The sequence below is a fragment of the Lonchura striata genome, chromosome 21, assembly GCF_050655825.1.
Source record: "Lonchura striata isolate lonStrDom1 chromosome 21, ASM5065582v1, whole genome shotgun sequence".
Taxonomy (NCBI): Eukaryota; Metazoa; Chordata; class Aves; order Passeriformes; family Estrildidae; genus Lonchura; species Lonchura striata.
The window spans coordinates 6900571-6916293 of record NC_140723.1 but is presented as its reverse complement, the minus strand read 5'-3'; the positions used below and the strand labels follow the sequence as shown (position 1 = coordinate 6916293).

Genomic DNA, 15723 nt, shown 5'->3' with positions numbered 1-15723 from the left:
CTGGGAATACTGGCCTCTCCAATGTCCAGTGTGCCCACCCATCCCAGGGGAACCCACTCTGGTAGGTGTTTTCAAGCATGTTTTTATGGAAAACAAGGGATTTTTGGGGAAGGAAACAAGTAGGTGGGTGGGATGAAGGTGTTTCCCAAAGAATTCCCTTTCCAGTGTGCCATGATCTGGGACACAGGCTTTGGGAACACTGGAAAAGTTCTAGGGGATCACCACTCAGGAACCACATTTCTCACTGGAAAATCCCAGTTTGCCATCCATAAAAAAATCTCATTTTCTTTGCTGAGTCAGCTGGAGGTCCTGGTTGGATCTGTTTTCCTGGTGCTGGTGGATTGGGAAGGATACACTGCTCTGTGCAGGTCTAACGGCCCCGTGGCTTTGCCGAAACCCTGGGATGGTGATTCCAGCATGATTTCCTTCCACTCCCACCTTCTGTTCCTTTTAATTGCGGTTGGATCTATCCTGGGAGCAAAACCAGCCTTGGAATCATATTTTTTTTTCAGCAGGCAAGCACTAATTTCCTTCATTTTGCAGCCTGGGATGGAGCTGGGCATGGGTTTTGTTGGGTTTTTTTTGTTTTTTTTTTCCCTGCATACCAACCACCTTCCCAGGAAAGGGGCCCCTTTCCCACACCCAAGATTAATTCACCCAAAGTAGGGTCAGAAAAAAAGCCTGGAGTGTCACTTATCCCAGGCAGTCCCAACAAGGAAAATCCCAGGAGATATTCACCAATCCTTGGTGCATCCCACAAGCTCAGCAGTGACCCACATTGTCTCCTCCCAGTGCAGATTTGGGATTGGATAATTCCACTCCCCCTGCAAAAAAATCAGAAAATGCCTAAATTGGTGCCGAGGTTTAAAACCACCAGTTTCTTAATCACAGGGAAAAAAAATCCCACAGCAGAAGTGAAAACCCTGATGGAAATTAACCCAGCAAGGGCAAACATGGACATCAGGGAAGATCTGGGGGGGATCCAGGCTCTCCCAGTGTTCCATTTTGGGGTGACACCAATGCTGGGCAGCAACTTCTGGTTGTCAGTATCCAAAAAAACAGATTAAAAGGGAGTTTTGGAGCTGCTGGCTCAAGTTCTCAGTTGAGTCATGGATAATTAATGGATCTGGGGATCTTCCAGGATGGGGAAATGCTGGGTGATGGGGGATCCCAGCTTGAGACTGACAGAGCAGTGGGAATGCGGGGAGGGCCAGGGACAGACCCAGAGGTCCCACAGGGGATGGTTTCTCTATCCCAGCTCCATTGCTGTGGCCAGGACCTGTTCCAGAGGCTTCTGACACTCTGGGCAGCTGCAAAGTGATGTCCACTCTGTGGTGGAGACCTCTTGGGATCCCATCCCATCCCAAATCCTTTCCCGTTTCCCACCTCTCTCGGAGGCACCATTTCCTTCCAGGACAGCCCTCTCCTCTCCATCCTCCTCTGTGACAGAACATTTTGGGAAAACATGAAAAAGAGCCTTAATTTTTTTTATTTTTTTCAAAGTAATTTCAAAAATAACAACTCAAAAGCTCCAAGGTCAATCCCCTGGACATAGAAGAGGAATAGGTGGGATTTGCCCCGCTCTTCCTTCCCCTGTGGGTGGATTTGGGGGGCTGCAAGAGACCCACAGAGGAGCTGAGGGGACCCTGAGAGGGGCTGGAGACCCCCTGGGAAATGGAAGGATCCTCAGGACGATGAGGAGGTACGGGGAGGACTTGGGAGTGTCCCTGAGGGGGCTGTGGAGCCTCACTGAGGGTGGCAGAGGCAGAGAGAGGAGCTGAGGGGCACCAGGGAGGGGACTGAGGGGAACTGGGGCACTGAGAACTGGGGGGACTAGAGGAACTGGGGAGGTGGGGTATTAGGGGAACTGGGAAGGGCTGGGACCTGGAGGGGCTGAAGAGATTTGGGGGGCTAAGGGAGTTCAGGGGGATCGAGGAGAACTGAGGGAGGCTGAAGAGAAATCAGGAATTCTGAGGAGTTTTGCGTGGGCTCAGGGGAAATGGACGGGTGGCAGCTTCTGAGAGCTGAGAGGAATTGGGAACATGAGGAGCTTTTGGAGGGGCTGAGGGGAATCAGGTGGAAGAGTTTTAGGGAACAGGAGGAGAACTGGGGGCTGAGGAGATTTTGGGGGGTCTGAGCAGATTATGAGGAGTCTGAGGAGATTTGTGTGGCCTGAGGAGATTTTGGGATGGTCTGAGGAGATCTGGGGAGGTGGGGACACTGAGGAGTACCTAGAGGTGCTGAGGGACTGGGGGGTGAGGAGATTTGGAGGGGCTGGAGGAGAATTAGGAGAATGGAAGGAACTGAAGGAATCTGGAGGATCTCAGATTTGGGGGGATCTGAGTGGAACTCAGGGTCTGAGGAGATCTAGGGGGTGTCTGAGATTTAGGGGATCTGAGTGAAACTGAGGGTCTAGGGGGACCTAGCGTGGGCTAAGAGGAACTGGGGGGCTGAGGAGATTTGGAGACTTTGAGGAGATTTTGGGGGATTCTGAGGATATTTGGGGAGGTGAGGACACTGAGAAATTTTGGAGGCAGTGAGGAAACCGTGCGGTTGAGATTTGAGGGATCTGAGACTTGTCAGGGTCAGAGGAGAACTGAGGAGATCCAGAGCACTGAGGAACTTTGGGTGGGCTGAGGGAAAATGAGTGTCTGTGGAGATTTTGGGGGTACTGAGGTGAACTAAGCAGGCTGAGATTTGAGTGAGCTGAGGAGATTTGAGGGTTGCAGAAATTTGGGTGAGCTGCTGATGCTTGAGGGAGTAGGGCAGGTGGAGAACTGAGGGGATCTGCAGGGTGAGGAGACTTGAGGCAGCTGAGGGAACCAGAGGACTGAGGAGATATGGGAGCCTAAGGGAGCCCTGACAGGGCTGAGGAGGTTTGGGGAGCCCTGCTGGGGCTGAGGGGACTGGCTGGTTGAGGAGGTTTGTGGGGCTGAGGGAGCTGGGGAGCCTGGCTGGGGCTGAGGAGGTTTGGGGGGCTGAGGGAGCCCTGACAAGGCTGAGGAGGTTTGTGGGGCTGAGGGAGCCTGGCTGGGGCTGAGGAGGTTTTAGAGGCTGAGGGAGCCTTGCTGGGGCTGAGGATCTTTGTGGGGCTGAGGGAGCCTTGCTGGGGCTGAGGAGGTTTTGGAGGGTGATGGAGCCTCGCTGGGGCTGAGGTTTGGGGAGCTGCGGACACTGAGGGAATCAGGGGCTGTGGAGCTTTGGGAAGCCCTGCCAGGTCCGAGGGGACTGCCCGGCTGAGGAGGTTTTGGAGGCTGAGGGAGTTGGGGAGCCCTGACAAGGCTGAGGAGGTTTTGGAGGCTGATGGAGCCTTGCTGGGGCTGAGGATCTTTGTGGGGCTGAGGAGGTTTGGGGGGTTGAGGGAGCCAGGGAGCCTTTCTGGGGCTGAGGAGGTCTGGGGAGCTGTGGACACTGAGGGAATCAGGGGCTGTGGAGCTTTGGGGAGCCCTGCCAGGTCCGAGGGGACTGCGCGGCTGAGGAGGTTTGGGGGGCTGAGGGAGCCGGGGAGCCCTGACAGGGCTGAGGAAGTTTGGGGGGCTGAGGGAGCCGGGGAGCCTTGCTGGGGCTGAGGAGGTTTGTGGGGCTGAGGAGGTTTTGGAGGCTGAGGGAGCCTTTCTGGGGCTGAGGAGGTCTAGGGAGCTGTGGACACTGAGGGAATCAGGGGCTGTGGAGCTTTGGGGAGCCCTGCCGGGGCTGAGGGGACTGCCCGGCTGAGGAGGTTTGGGGGGCTGAGGGAGCCCTGACAAAGCTGAGGAGGTTTGTGGGGCTGAGGGAGCCGGGGAGCCTTGCTGGGGCTGAGGAGGTTTGTGGGGCTGAGGAGGTTTGTGGGGCTGAGGGAGCCGGGGAGCCCTGACAAGGCTGAGGAGGTTTGCGGGGCTGAGGGAACCAGGGAGCCTTGCTGGGGCTGAGGAGGTTTTGGAGGCTGATGGAGCCTCGCTGGGGCTGAGGTTTGGGGAGCTGCGGACACTGAGCGAATCAGGGGCTGCGGAGCTTTGGGGAGCCCTGCCGTGGCTGCGGGGAGCCGAGGAGCCCTGGGTGCCTGAGGGGCTCTGGGGAGCCGAGAGCGCTGTGCGGGTTTGCGGGCGCCGGGGACGCTCCCGGGGCTGCGGCGGTTTCGGGGCGCTGCGGGCCCCGGGGAGCCCTTCGGGCCGGGGTGCCCCAGCCCAGCCCAGCCCAGCCCGTCCCTGGGCGGGCGGTGGCGGCGGGGCCGGGCGGGCCGGAGGCGGGGGCGGCGGCGGGGGGGCGGCGCGGGGCTCCATCTTCCTCCGTGCGGCGGAGCCGGCGGGACGGCGGGGCACCATGGCTGTCGGTATAGGAAGTGTCTTTTTTTTTTTACCTTCCCCCCCTCGCTTTATTTTTTTTTTTTATATCCCTCATCCCTCCCTTTCCACCCCCCCCGTTCCTTCTCTAAAACACCTCAAAACCCCTCGGAACCCCCCTCACCCCGAGGGCGAGCGGGAAAAGAGGGACCATCACATATTCTCCCCCTCCCTCCCCCCCCCCCCCCGCGCTGCTTTTTATTAATTTTTCATCTAAATCAATAATTTTTTAAAAATTTCCCTCCTTTTTTCCCCCCCCTCACCCCCCTTCCCCCTCCCCTCAGCCCTGCAGAACATGGCGTCCCCGTCCTAGCGTTTTAAAAATAAGCCGGGGCTGCCATTTTTGTTTGCCTTTTGTCTGCGAATTTTAATAAAAACGTCTGAGAATGTGGGAGAGGCGGCGGATGGAGGGGGGGTGGGGGGAGCACCCAGCCGGGCCACCCCCCCTTCCCCAAACCCCCCCTTCCACCCCCATCCCCCGGCCTTTTTGTCTGGCAAACCTCCCCCCCCCCGCAAATCCCCTCCCAGGTTGAGGATTTCAACTTCACTTAACCAAACTTCGCCTTTTTCCACCTCTTTTTTTCATTATTATCATCATTATTCCACCAACCCCCCTCCAAGCAGGAAGAAGAAGGAAAGAGAGAGAAAAAAAGGGGGGAAAAGCGGGGCGGGGGGGGGACACATCGAGGAAAATACCCATTTACCAGGATTTTCCCTTTTTCTTTCCCTCTGGATGGTCTAATGGAAAAGTTAATTGGAGCCGAACGTACCTATTTTTGTGGATGTTGCATGTTTTGCGGGGGGGTTTGCTTTTTTAATGCATTCTTGGGTTTTTTTCTGACTTTTTTTGCTTACAGGAGGTGGCAGAAGCAGCGCAGGGGCTGAATATTATCATTACCATCATCATAATCACCATTATTATAATTTTCACCATTTTAATTCCTTTTCTCCTTCCTCTTTTCCTCCTTTTCTTCGCTGTTTTCTGCATTAACTGGTTTTGTCTAGTAAAGTGGTCTCGCTGGCTGGAAGGTCTAATGGAGGGGGGGAGATATTTTTTTTCATGGCGTTTTTGGCAGGAATGCGGCAGCTTTAGCGAGGGACCCAAATTTCTGTGGCTGTGTCCCAGAGGTCTGTCTGTCCCTCTCCAACATATATTTAGCCATATACTATTTATACATCCATAATCTCCTGGCCACGTCGGGGGGACTGGGGGGGGAGCTTAGAGCCGGCGTGGCCACAGTGATGGATTTGAACCCAGGAATGATGAATTTGATGATTTTGATTTCTTTTTCTCCCTTCAAGGTTGGAGGATGCTCCTTGTTGGGTTATTCCCCCCCCCCCCCAAGCCTGCGGTCCTTCGGATAGCAGCCGGGTTTTTTAACCTGGGGAGGATGGAGCAGGTGAAAGCGGCTTTGAGCCCGAGGCCTTTGAGATTATAAAGTGATATTTTAGCAGAGAGGTAAAAAAGTTTTTTAAGTCCCTCACGGCGTGCGATTTGCCGAGAGGCGGAGGGTCCAGGGCGAGGGGATGGATTTCACCCCCCAGTTTTCCAGCCAGCTCCCGATCCCTCAGCTTTCCCAGCAGCTTGGGGATGAGCGGGGCTATAAAAAAAAACCCACTATTTTTTATTTTTGTTGTTTTGTTTTTATTTTCCCTTTTTTTTTTTTTTTTTTTGTTGTTTTCTCTCTATTTTCAGGCAAAACCCCACGTTCCCACGGGTCGGGTAGGTCGGAGCCGCTTCGCTTTTGTTCCTCCGCTGTGGGATCTCGCGCGCCGGGGGCTGGCGGGGGGTTCGGGGTGTGTGAAGTTGTCCTCCTCCTTGTCCCCCCGTAGAAAAACGCCCCACGTGCAGCACCCGGTCTCAGCTAGAGCTGGAGATGGACGCGGATAAGGGGAAGCAACGCCAGTACTCGCAGAGGTGGGCATGATGGCTGGATGGAGGGGATCACAGGGAGAGAAAAAAAACACCCCTGCTTTTATACATTTACATCTTAAAATAGCATCTCGTGTGATGATGTGCATGCATGTAATTATATGTGTGCTTATGAAAATAATATACATATGCACACCAGAATCTAGGTATTATATGTGTATATATATATATTTCTATGTTAGTGGGGGCATGGTATTTTTTTGGGGTGTTTTGGGGGTGTGAGGGGCTTTTTGCCTACCCCCTCTGCAGGGAGGGGACCCCTTCTCTGGCGTATGTGTGACCCCTTGATATTTTCCCTTTTAAGAAACGTGCCTTTATATGCATAAAATAATAACGTTCACCCTCAACTCCCCCCCCACCTTCTGCTTTTTCCCTTAAAAATGTGGATTTTTGGTCATTGGGCGCAATGTCAGGACAAGTGCATGTTGGATCCGGTGCTCTCACTCCCTCCTCAGGGTGATCCCCTGCCTGTGCCTCGGTTTCCCTGTGTGCTGTCACCCAGGAGTGACCCCCCCGCCTTGCTGCTGGGGGTGGGCAGTTGCCCCAGGCTGGTTTGCGGTGCTGCCTTTGCCTTGCGGGGTGCCTGGCTGGTTTCTTTTGGGGGGGCTGGGTGTATTTGAGGTCTGGGGGAGGCAGGACCCCCTCAGGCTGGAGAGTGGTGTGTTTTGTGGGGCGTGTGTGCCCTGTGTCTGGTGTGTTACCCCATGGGCTCTGGCTCTTCGTGCGGGCTGTCCCTGTGTCCCCTCTCTGGGTCACTGGATCCAAACTGTGGATTTGGGGTCACACCGCCTTGGCCCCCATCTTTTGGGAGTGTTGCCACCCTGGTTCCCGCTCCTCCACCCCCGAGCTGGGCACTGCGTGGGGGTCTCCGGCGTGGCTTTGCCTCCCCTCCCACTTGCCGCTGGTGCTTGGCTCCTCACCCTGCTCCGTGCACCCCTTTTCCTGCACAGGGACCCTCAGTCCAGGCTGGGGCTCATTTTGGGTTGGTTTTGCTGGAAATGCAGAAGGAGAAGCCCCAGCCCAGGGCCCTTCGGGGGGCGGAAGCCGGGGGTTTAATTGGTTCCATCTTGGGTGAATTCTTGCGGCGTGCAGGCCACCCCCTCCCCGAGCCACAGGGGGCTCGCCCGGCGTTCCTGCTTCGCAGCCATGCCTGCCTTCTGCCCCCTTCGCCTTGGGGTGAATCCTTCCTGGCTGGGGCCCATCTGGGCAGGGAGGGATGTGTGTTCCCTGAGGATGCTGCTTCCTACCCTGGTGGCCTTGGGATGCAAGTTTTGTGGATGGGCACTTGCTTTCCCTCCAAAACTCTTCCTGCCCCAGGTGAACCCCAGGGAAACTTGCTCTTAAGAAGGGACAGGGGCCATGGCTTTGTGTTTTGGGAGGGAACTGAGGTTCCCTGGGTTCCCTGGCCCAGGGACCATCCCTGGTCTGGCCTGCGTTGGGAAGGACGCGCAGGGATTTGGGTGGGGGGCGCGCAGGGTACATCCAGCCCCCAGCTCGGTTCTCCCCAGTGCGCCGTCTCTGGCTGCCGCCGGCTTTCCTGCGCTCGCCGCTTGGCATGGGGGTGGGACCTCTGCCCTGATGCTCTTGCTGGGACACTTGTGGACACCAAACTCAGTGTCTTGCTTGGTCGAGGACACATTTAGCTACCAAGTGCTTCTCTGATCACCCCAAATCCCTCTCCTCACCTCCCAGACCCCCCACTTTCAGGCTGTACCAGGTTGGTGGTCGCTTGCCGGTCCCTGGGAGCTGCCCCTTTTCTCTCGGCGGTGGCGTGAAAAGAAATCTCTTGTTTCTTTTTATTTCAGCGAAGGCGAGACAGAGAGGGCTGCCAAGGTAGAGGCGTTCCCTAGAGAACTGTAGCTTGACTTAGCGGCAGTTGGGTAGGAAGTTGGAAGGCTCTAGTGAGCTCGTGCCCACCCGTGCCATCATCTACCTCCCATCAATCTGGAGCCTCAGCGACACGTCTCCCCAGGCAGCTGCGCCCACCTGGCTCCAGAGGCCACCCTGTGAGTACCAACCACCGCCGACCCCGACGGCCCCGGCACTGCCGCCCCTCGCTGCCACTGCCCCCGCTCTCCCCTCGCCACCCCCAGCCCTGGCTTGCCGGCTTCTCCCGCTCTTCCCTGCCCGTGGGTGCGGAGGCCAGGAGGCTTTTGGTCTCTTTAGGGTGCTGCTGCTTCCCTCCTTGGCCTGGCTGAGCAGTGGTGCCGGGTGCTGTGCTGTTCTGGGGAATTTGGGTTTCAGCCCATGGTTTTGGGGCTCTGTGCATCTTCCTGCTTGCTCTTCCCACATCCCTCTCCTCTGGCTGGGCTGCTTGGGTCTCCACCATGCTTTGGGCACCCACCTTGTCTCTGGGGATAACCTTCGACAACCCCTCAGCAGCCAAATCTTGTGCCTGTGGAGGATGTCAGGGGCTCTTCCCACCATGGTTTGGACCACGGGACCCCACGCCACTGGAGATGTTACCCAAGAGATGTTACCCCCTGCCCAGCCAAAAACTGGGGGGGCACAGAGAGCCCTACCACCCCCCGTGCCCTGCAGAGCCGGGGGGAGACGTGCCGCAGCATTCCCTACCCTTCATAATTTCCATTTTAATGGATTTTCTTTTTTTTTTCCACCTTTGCTGCATGTCAGCTTCCATTTTTCATAGTTAGCTGAGAATAGAGAAGAAGGGAGTTTTAATATATATACCTTTTTTTTCCATCTGCCTTCTTCCCCCTCCCACTCCATTTCCCAGCCCCAGAGAAGGGGATGCCGCTCCCCACGAAACACTGCACAATTTGTTACATTAAATCGGGACAGGAACAGGGTTTTTTATAATTATTTTGGCAATGCCGACCATTTCTTCCCTCTTGTTCATCCAGCTCTGAGCGTGGTGGTTTTACAAAATAATTTCTCATTTCTTTAGTAAGCCCTCCTCAGGTGGGGGTGGGGAAACACGTGATATTTATGCTTTTCTCCCCAAAATACCCTTTGTGCCTTTTCAGCCCCCTCCAGCTTTGCAGGAAGGATCCTGGGACTGGTGTGGGGGTTGGTGCCGTGTGCTGGTGGTGGTTCGGGGGCCACGCTGGTGGCTTTGATCCGTCTGGGTGCTGCTGCTGGCTCCGCTGGAGCCCGGCATGCTATCGGGACAGGGAGAAGGATGGACAGATGGACGGATGGGAAGGACAGAGGTCACGGGGCACCTGCTGAGACGGGGGATCAGCTCCAAAAAACCCTTTTCTAATCATAGCTCCAGTTTCCTGTTTTCCCACGGCTGCTCTGGGGTGGGGGATTGGTGCCGGGGTGCTTGGTCATGCTTAGGGGGCTCAGAGCCCTCCTGCCTGAGCTCCTGCTCCCTGCCTGCCTCTGTACAAGGGATTCCCTGCTGCCAGCTCTGCTTTTGTCCCCGGTTCCCGGTGTCCAGCCCCTCGTGCTGGCACCGGCATCCCTCATCCCGTGCCCATCATCCCAACAGATCTTATATATGTGTGTATATATATACACACACACACGTAGCCAGTGGGTAAATGCATGCTGTGGGCGGCCTGTGGGTACATATATAATTACACAAAATAGCTGGCAGCGGCTGCGTCCGTGTATGGGGAGTGCATGTAACATCCCCAGCGAATTCCTGTTCTGTGGCATGGAGTGGGACTTTGCCTCCGCCTGTGCCTCTGGGATCTGGACCTGCTATCACTTCAAAACCCTAAAATTCGGTGCTTGAGTAGTCGGGAGGTGACCTGGAGTGGTTCAGGACTGGGAAAGGGAATTCCCAAAGCTGATGCCGGGTTGGTGTCCTGGACAGTCTGTGGCATTGAGGGCTGCCATGAGAAATTGCTGCCATTCCTTGATAGCCTGGAACACACCTCATCCTGTGCCAGGCTGCTCCATAGCGCCAGGGGCAGGTGGTTCCTTCCTCCCTGCCTTGGTTTCCTCCCAAAACGGGCATGGTCCCTCCCACAGCTTCTTCAGGCTGCGGTAGCTGCTGGGATGGTACATTCTGGTGGGACCAGGATTCCCTTTCTCTGCGTGCTGCCCCCCTGCCTATGGGGAGCTCAGAGTGTGTTTGAAACCTGGGGCAGCAACAGGGAGGAGGAGGAGGAAGAGCATCATCCCCAAATCCTGCCACCCCCAAAGCTTTTGGGGATGCACTTTTCTGGAGGCATCACTCTAGTTTCTCCTGGAATCCTTGCCGTGGCCTGGTTTATTTTGAAACCAGAGCTCCTGGGGGACCCCCTCCCATACATCTCATCAGGATCCTATAGATGCTTGCCCTCATGTCCCCATAATGGGATTTGTCGGGGTGGTGGTGCCTGGTGATGCTGGGCTGCTCTGCTGGGATCATCCTCTTGCTGCCCCCTTCCAGCTGTTTCCCATTACCCAAAGATGGATTTAGAATGAATTTTCCCAACACCTTCAAGCGTCTCCATAAATCTCCCAGCCCTGCTGGATTCCTGGTGTTCCTGTTGAGCTGCTCCTGGGCGTCACAGGCACTTCACTTGGCTTTGGAGGTGTATTTTAGAGGGATTCAGCTGGGATTGATGTTGAGTTCAATGTGCTACTGTGCTTGCTCTCTCCCATGGCAGCATCCCATCCACCTCTAATCCCTTCCTGGATGGGAGAAATACTTCTAGAGCTTGAGAGACTTGGGGTTTTTCCCCAAATTTCAGCTTTCTTCTTTTCCAAATAATGTCCTAGTGCACTCACCAGTGTTTTGTGGTCTTGGAGCAGGCAGGTGCTTGGTGTCCCCATAATCCTACAGGAATTTTCATCTGGGAAGATGCTCAGGGGGTTCCCCAGTCCTGCCCCCCTGCCAGCTCCCTGCCTTCGCTCAGAGTCTGGGTCTTGCTTCTTGGGGGGGTGATGGTTTGTTTTGGGGGGTTCAAGGTGGGAGGGTGGGGTGACAGTGTGGCAGCCAGTGACGTCCCATAACCGCCCCCCTCTCTCCCCAGGATGGCGGAGCCTCGCTTCAACAACCCCTACTTCTGGCCGCCCCCCCCCACCATGCCCAGCCAGGTAGGACCCCTGCCCCCGGATTTTGGGAGGAGGGAGGATGAATGGATGTGGAGAACACTGAGGGGGAGGCTGGAAGTCCCAAGGATCCCAGTTCTTCTGCCCTCACCCACCTCTCTGCCTTCTCCCCCCTCAGCTGGACAACCTGGTCCTGATCAACAAAATCAAGGAGCAGTTGATGGCGGAGAAGATCCGCCCCCCGCACCTGCCTCCCACCTCGGTGGCCTCGCAGCAGCCCCTTCTGGTGCCCCCCTCGCCTGCTGAGAGCAGCCAGTCCATCATGTCCCTGCCAAAGCTGCAGCAGGTGCCGGGGCTGCACCCCCAGGCCGTGCCCCAGCCTGACGTGGCCCTGCACGCCCGGCCGGCCACCAGCACTGTCACAGGTATGGCCACTGGTCCCGCCAATCTTGGGGGGCAGAGGGGGATGTGGGGTCCCCTTGAAACTAATACTCTGTCACATTGCCACTAGGGCTGGGGCTGGCATCCCGTGCACCGGCCGTCAGCACCTCGGAGTCCAGCCCGGGAACAGGGACCACCACCCCCTCGACCCCCACCTCCACCAGTCAGAGCCGCCTCATCGCCTCCTCGCCCACCCTAATCTCAGGAATCACCAGCCCCCCCCTCCTCGACTCCATCAAGACAATCCAGGGCCACGGCTTGCTGGGAGCGCCCAAGGCTGAGCGGGGCCGGAAAAAGATCAAGGCGGAAAACCCTTCGGGACCGCCGGTGCTGGTGGTGCCCTACCCCATCCTGGCCTCAGGGGAGACGGCCAAAGAGGGGAAGACATACAGGTAGGCACACCCCCGCCCGCTGTGGGGGCTGGGGGTGATGGCGGGGAGCCCCCCCACCCCAGCCCGGTCCCTGCGGGGTTCTCCCCCACACCCTCCAGGTGTAAGGTCTGCCCCTTGACGTTCTTCACCAAGTCGGAGATGCAGATCCACTCCAAGTCGCACACAGAGGCCAAGCCCCACAAGTGCCCCCACTGCTCCAAGTCCTTCGCCAATGCCTCCTACCTGGCCCAGCACCTGCGCATCCACCTGGGCGTCAAACCCTACCACTGCTCCTACTGTGAGAAGTCCTTCCGCCAGCTCTCCCACCTCCAGCAGCACACCCGGTGAGCGCCCTGCCGAGGGGCTGGGGACACGTGTTCCTGCTAGCCAGAGGGGCACCCCACACCCGCCAGTCTCTCCTGACATCCTTTATGGCCCTGCTCTGCTTGTTGGTCCTGCTGTCATCATCTCATAGTCTCTGCCACACTCGGCTCCCACTGTGCTCATCGATTCCCCCCCACACTGGCTGTCCCCATTGCCTTTGTCATCCCTGCCACGCTCATCATTTTCAGCACTTCCATGGACTCCTCCATGCTCATCATCTCCACTATCTTCATCATCCCCACCATGCCAATCTGACTCCACAGCTTTCATTATCCCTGAGATTTCCACCACCTTCATAGTCTCCGGTACCTCCGTTGTCTCCACTACCTTCTTTCTGACCACATTCACCATTGCCACCGTGCTCATCATCTTCATTACCTTTATTGCCCCCACCATGCTCAGCCATCTCCACTGTGCTTTTTCCCACCACTTTCTTCATCCCCACCATGCTCCCATGCACCCACCACCTTCACTTCACCCCACTGTGGTCATCTGTCCATCTCCTGCACGCTCACCAGTTTCCAGCACTTCCATCCTCCCAGTCCCATCTCTCGTCTCTATGTGTCCCCTGCTTTTCCTTGTCACCTCCTGGGGCACAGATGTCACTGTGCCCACTGTAACCCCCCACTCCGGTGTGACCCCGTGGGTGGGATTGGCACCGTCCCTGGTGGTGGAAGGGGAGGTGACAGTGACCCAACGTGTGTCCCCAGAATCCACACCGGCGACAGACCCTACAAGTGCCCGCACCCCGGCTGCGAGAAGGCCTTCACCCAGCTCTCCAACCTCCAGGTCGGTGTGGGGGGACCCGGGGCAGGGGGCCACAGGGTCACCACGGTCCCCCCCTGACTCCCTCTGTCCCCTCAGTCCCACCAGCGCCAGCACAACAAGGATAAACCCTACAAGTGCCCCAACTGCTACCGGGCGTACACGGACTCGGCCTCGCTGCAGATCCACCTGTCTGCACACGCCATCAAGCACGCCAAGGCCTATTGCTGCAGCATGTGCGGCCGTGCCTACACCTCGGTGAGCATGGGGGATGCCCCAGAAGCTGCCCGCAGCCCCCGGCCCCCCGCTCACCCCTGTGCCCCCCACAGGAGACCTATCTGATGAAGCACATGTCCAAACACACGGTGGTGGAGCACCTGGTCAGCCAGCACTCGCCGCAGCGGACGGAGTCACCCGGCATTCCCGTACGGATCTCCCTCATCTAAGCGGGGAGGGGACAGGACCCCCCCAGCAGGAGGAGGAGGAAGAGGAGAAGGAGGAAGAAGAAGAGGAGGAGGAGGAGGAGGAGGACGAGACCCCCAGCGCCGCGGGCCGCGCCCGGGCCGTGCTCCTGCCCGGCTCCCGCAGGTTTGGTGACATCCAAAGACGGTTTCAGAGCACTTTGAATCTCTGCGGTTTGGTTTCTTTGGGGGGGGCAGTGGGGTTGGGGGTGTCCCCCCTGCCAGGCCCCGCCCCCCATTTTGGGATACAAATATATATATATATATTTATTGGCCAAGAACTTGGTGCTGCTAAAGACCAGAAATTCACCCCAAAAACGAACCGTGGATGGAGCAAAAAGCAGCTGGGGGAGGGGGAAAGTCCCACTACCCACCCCCCCCCACAAAGACTCTGGGCCCAAGCGCCTCCATTTGGGGTTGATTTTTAAGCATTTTGGGAGTTTTTGTGTTCTTTTGGGGTCCCTTTCGAGGGCGAAGCCGCGGGCAGAGCTGCGTCCCCCCGGTGGCGGCCCCCCCATTCCTCAGCCCCAGTTTTGGGGGGTTCGGGGGTCCCCCTGCTTTGCCTTGTGCCTGCCTGTACATACCCCCTGTATAGAGCCGGGGGCACTCCCCCCAAACTCATCTATATTCTGTACTTTTTGGTTCATTTTGGATATTAACTGTGTTATTTTTTATACACTTTTTAAGCCTTAACTCAGCGTTTCTTTGGGGTTTTTGTTGGTTTTTTTTTTTCAGGGTGTTTTATTTACCTTTTATTAATTTTTAACCCCTCTGTTATTTTTTACTCCCCCTATTATTTTTACTCCCTTGTTTTTTACCCCCCCATTATTTCTCCTCTCAATGTTGTACGATATCAATATTGTAACCTTTTTTGTCAGCATGTTAATACTGTGTAAATATGCCTCTTATACACTTAGCCCCCACTTTTTTCTCCCCTTCCCCCAAATTTTGGGGCTTTTTTATTTTCCTCGCTGCCCAGCCAGGCCAGGCCTCCCTAGAGCTAGTTGGTACCTTATTAAAAAAGGGAAAAAAAAAAAAAAAAAAAAAAGAAAAGAGAAGAAAATGGACAAAAAGTTGCCCCTTTCCCTGTTGTCACCACTCCCCCCATCCTGCATTGTGGTTCCTGGAGAAGCTGGGCAGGCCATGGCCTCACAGCGTGGAAAAGGAATGAAACTCCCCCAGCCCAGCCCCTTTCCAAAAAAACAGAATAAAAGAGAACAAAAAAAAACCAAAACCAGAACAGGAATGAATGAAAGTGAGGGGTTGTGTTTGGGGGGGACTCCCCTGTGTCTGGGGACAGAGGTGGGGGCCTGGTCCCTGTGGGGCTGCAGGAGGGGCTGTGCAGCTGCGGGTCATCCTCAGCAGGTGCCTTGTCCTGTTTCCCAGGGAGAGGGGTGGCACAGTGCTCCAGTGCTGCGGGGTATGAGTGACCCACTGCTGGGGACACCAGCTCTGGGGACATCTCACCATAGCCACCAACTCTGGTGGGACCTCCATGTGGCCACCAACCCCAGGGACAGCTCAGTCTGGGCACCTGGGGACCAGGTCACCACCTCGAGGGACACCTCATGGTGGCCACAGCTCTGGGGTCACCACACACCAGCCTCGGGGGCGGTGGCTGCCATCTCCACGGTCACCAGCTCTAAGGCTATGTCACCGCCCTGGCCACCAGCTCTGGGGACAGCTCACCATTGTGCTTTGCAGCTTTTGGGACACGCTGCTACCAACAGCAGTGGCCATGTCACCTCCAGCTCTGGGGACACCTCAGTACTGATGCTACATCCAGGGACCCCTCTCCAGGGATGTGTCACCCCCTCCCACCGGTGACATGCCACCACCTCCCCACCTCAGCGACTTCGGGGCCCTGTGTCCCCCTAAGCACTGGCACCTGGGGTCACCTGGAGGTGTGGAGGGTCCCACTGTCACCACAGGCTCCTGGGAGGGGAACATCACCCCACGTCCCAACTCGGGGGGCAGCAGGGACCCCAGGTCACACACCACCAACGCCGTCCCACCACCCACGGTAGCACCTGGAGACATCCCCGAGTTGCTGCCTTAGTTGACATGAGAAGAAATTTGGGGGTGGGAACTGAAGA

At 56.7% G+C, this 15723-nt stretch overlaps 1 protein-coding gene across 12 annotated transcripts; it reads left to right on the top strand.

The window, feature by feature from the left end:
• The first annotated feature begins 4269 nt into the window (after positions 1 to 4269).
• On the top strand, positions 4270 to 14690 carry ZNF362 (zinc finger protein 362). Of its 12 annotated transcripts, XM_085558507.1 has the most exons (11): positions 4270 to 4309; positions 6016 to 6042; positions 6153 to 6237; positions 8058 to 8258; positions 11187 to 11250; positions 11384 to 11630; positions 11717 to 12038; positions 12137 to 12361; positions 13112 to 13190; positions 13266 to 13424; positions 13496 to 14690. In XM_085558507.1, exons 5-11 carry the CDS (start codon positions 11188 to 11190, stop codon positions 13610 to 13612), a joined length of 1212 nt encoding a protein of 403 aa, XP_085414633.1. In that variant the 5' UTR covers positions 4270 to 4309; positions 6016 to 6042; positions 6153 to 6237; positions 8058 to 8258; position 11187; the 3' UTR covers positions 13613 to 14690. The 12 variants fall into 12 exon arrangements, with proteins under 12 accessions (XP_085414633.1, XP_085414636.1, XP_085414632.1 ...); XM_085558510.1 differs by lacking the exon at positions 6016 to 6042 and having other exon boundaries at positions 12171 to 12361; XM_085558506.1 differs by lacking the exon at positions 6016 to 6042.
• The last annotated feature ends 1033 nt before the right edge of the window (positions 14691 to 15723 follow it).

Coding starts and splice junctions, on each gene's coding strand:
- ZNF362 (XM_021537902.4), top strand. CDS start 5,847: ATGGATTTCACCCCCCAGTTTTCCAGCCAGCTCCCGATCCCTCAGCTT. Junction 11,251..11,383: donor CCCCCACCATGCCCAGCCAG/GTAGGACCCCTG, acceptor CTCCCCCCTCAG/CTGGACAACCTGGTCCTGAT. Junction 13,425..13,495: donor GCGGCCGTGCCTACACCTCG/GTGAGCATGGGG, acceptor TGCCCCCCACAG/GAGACCTATCTGATGAAGCA.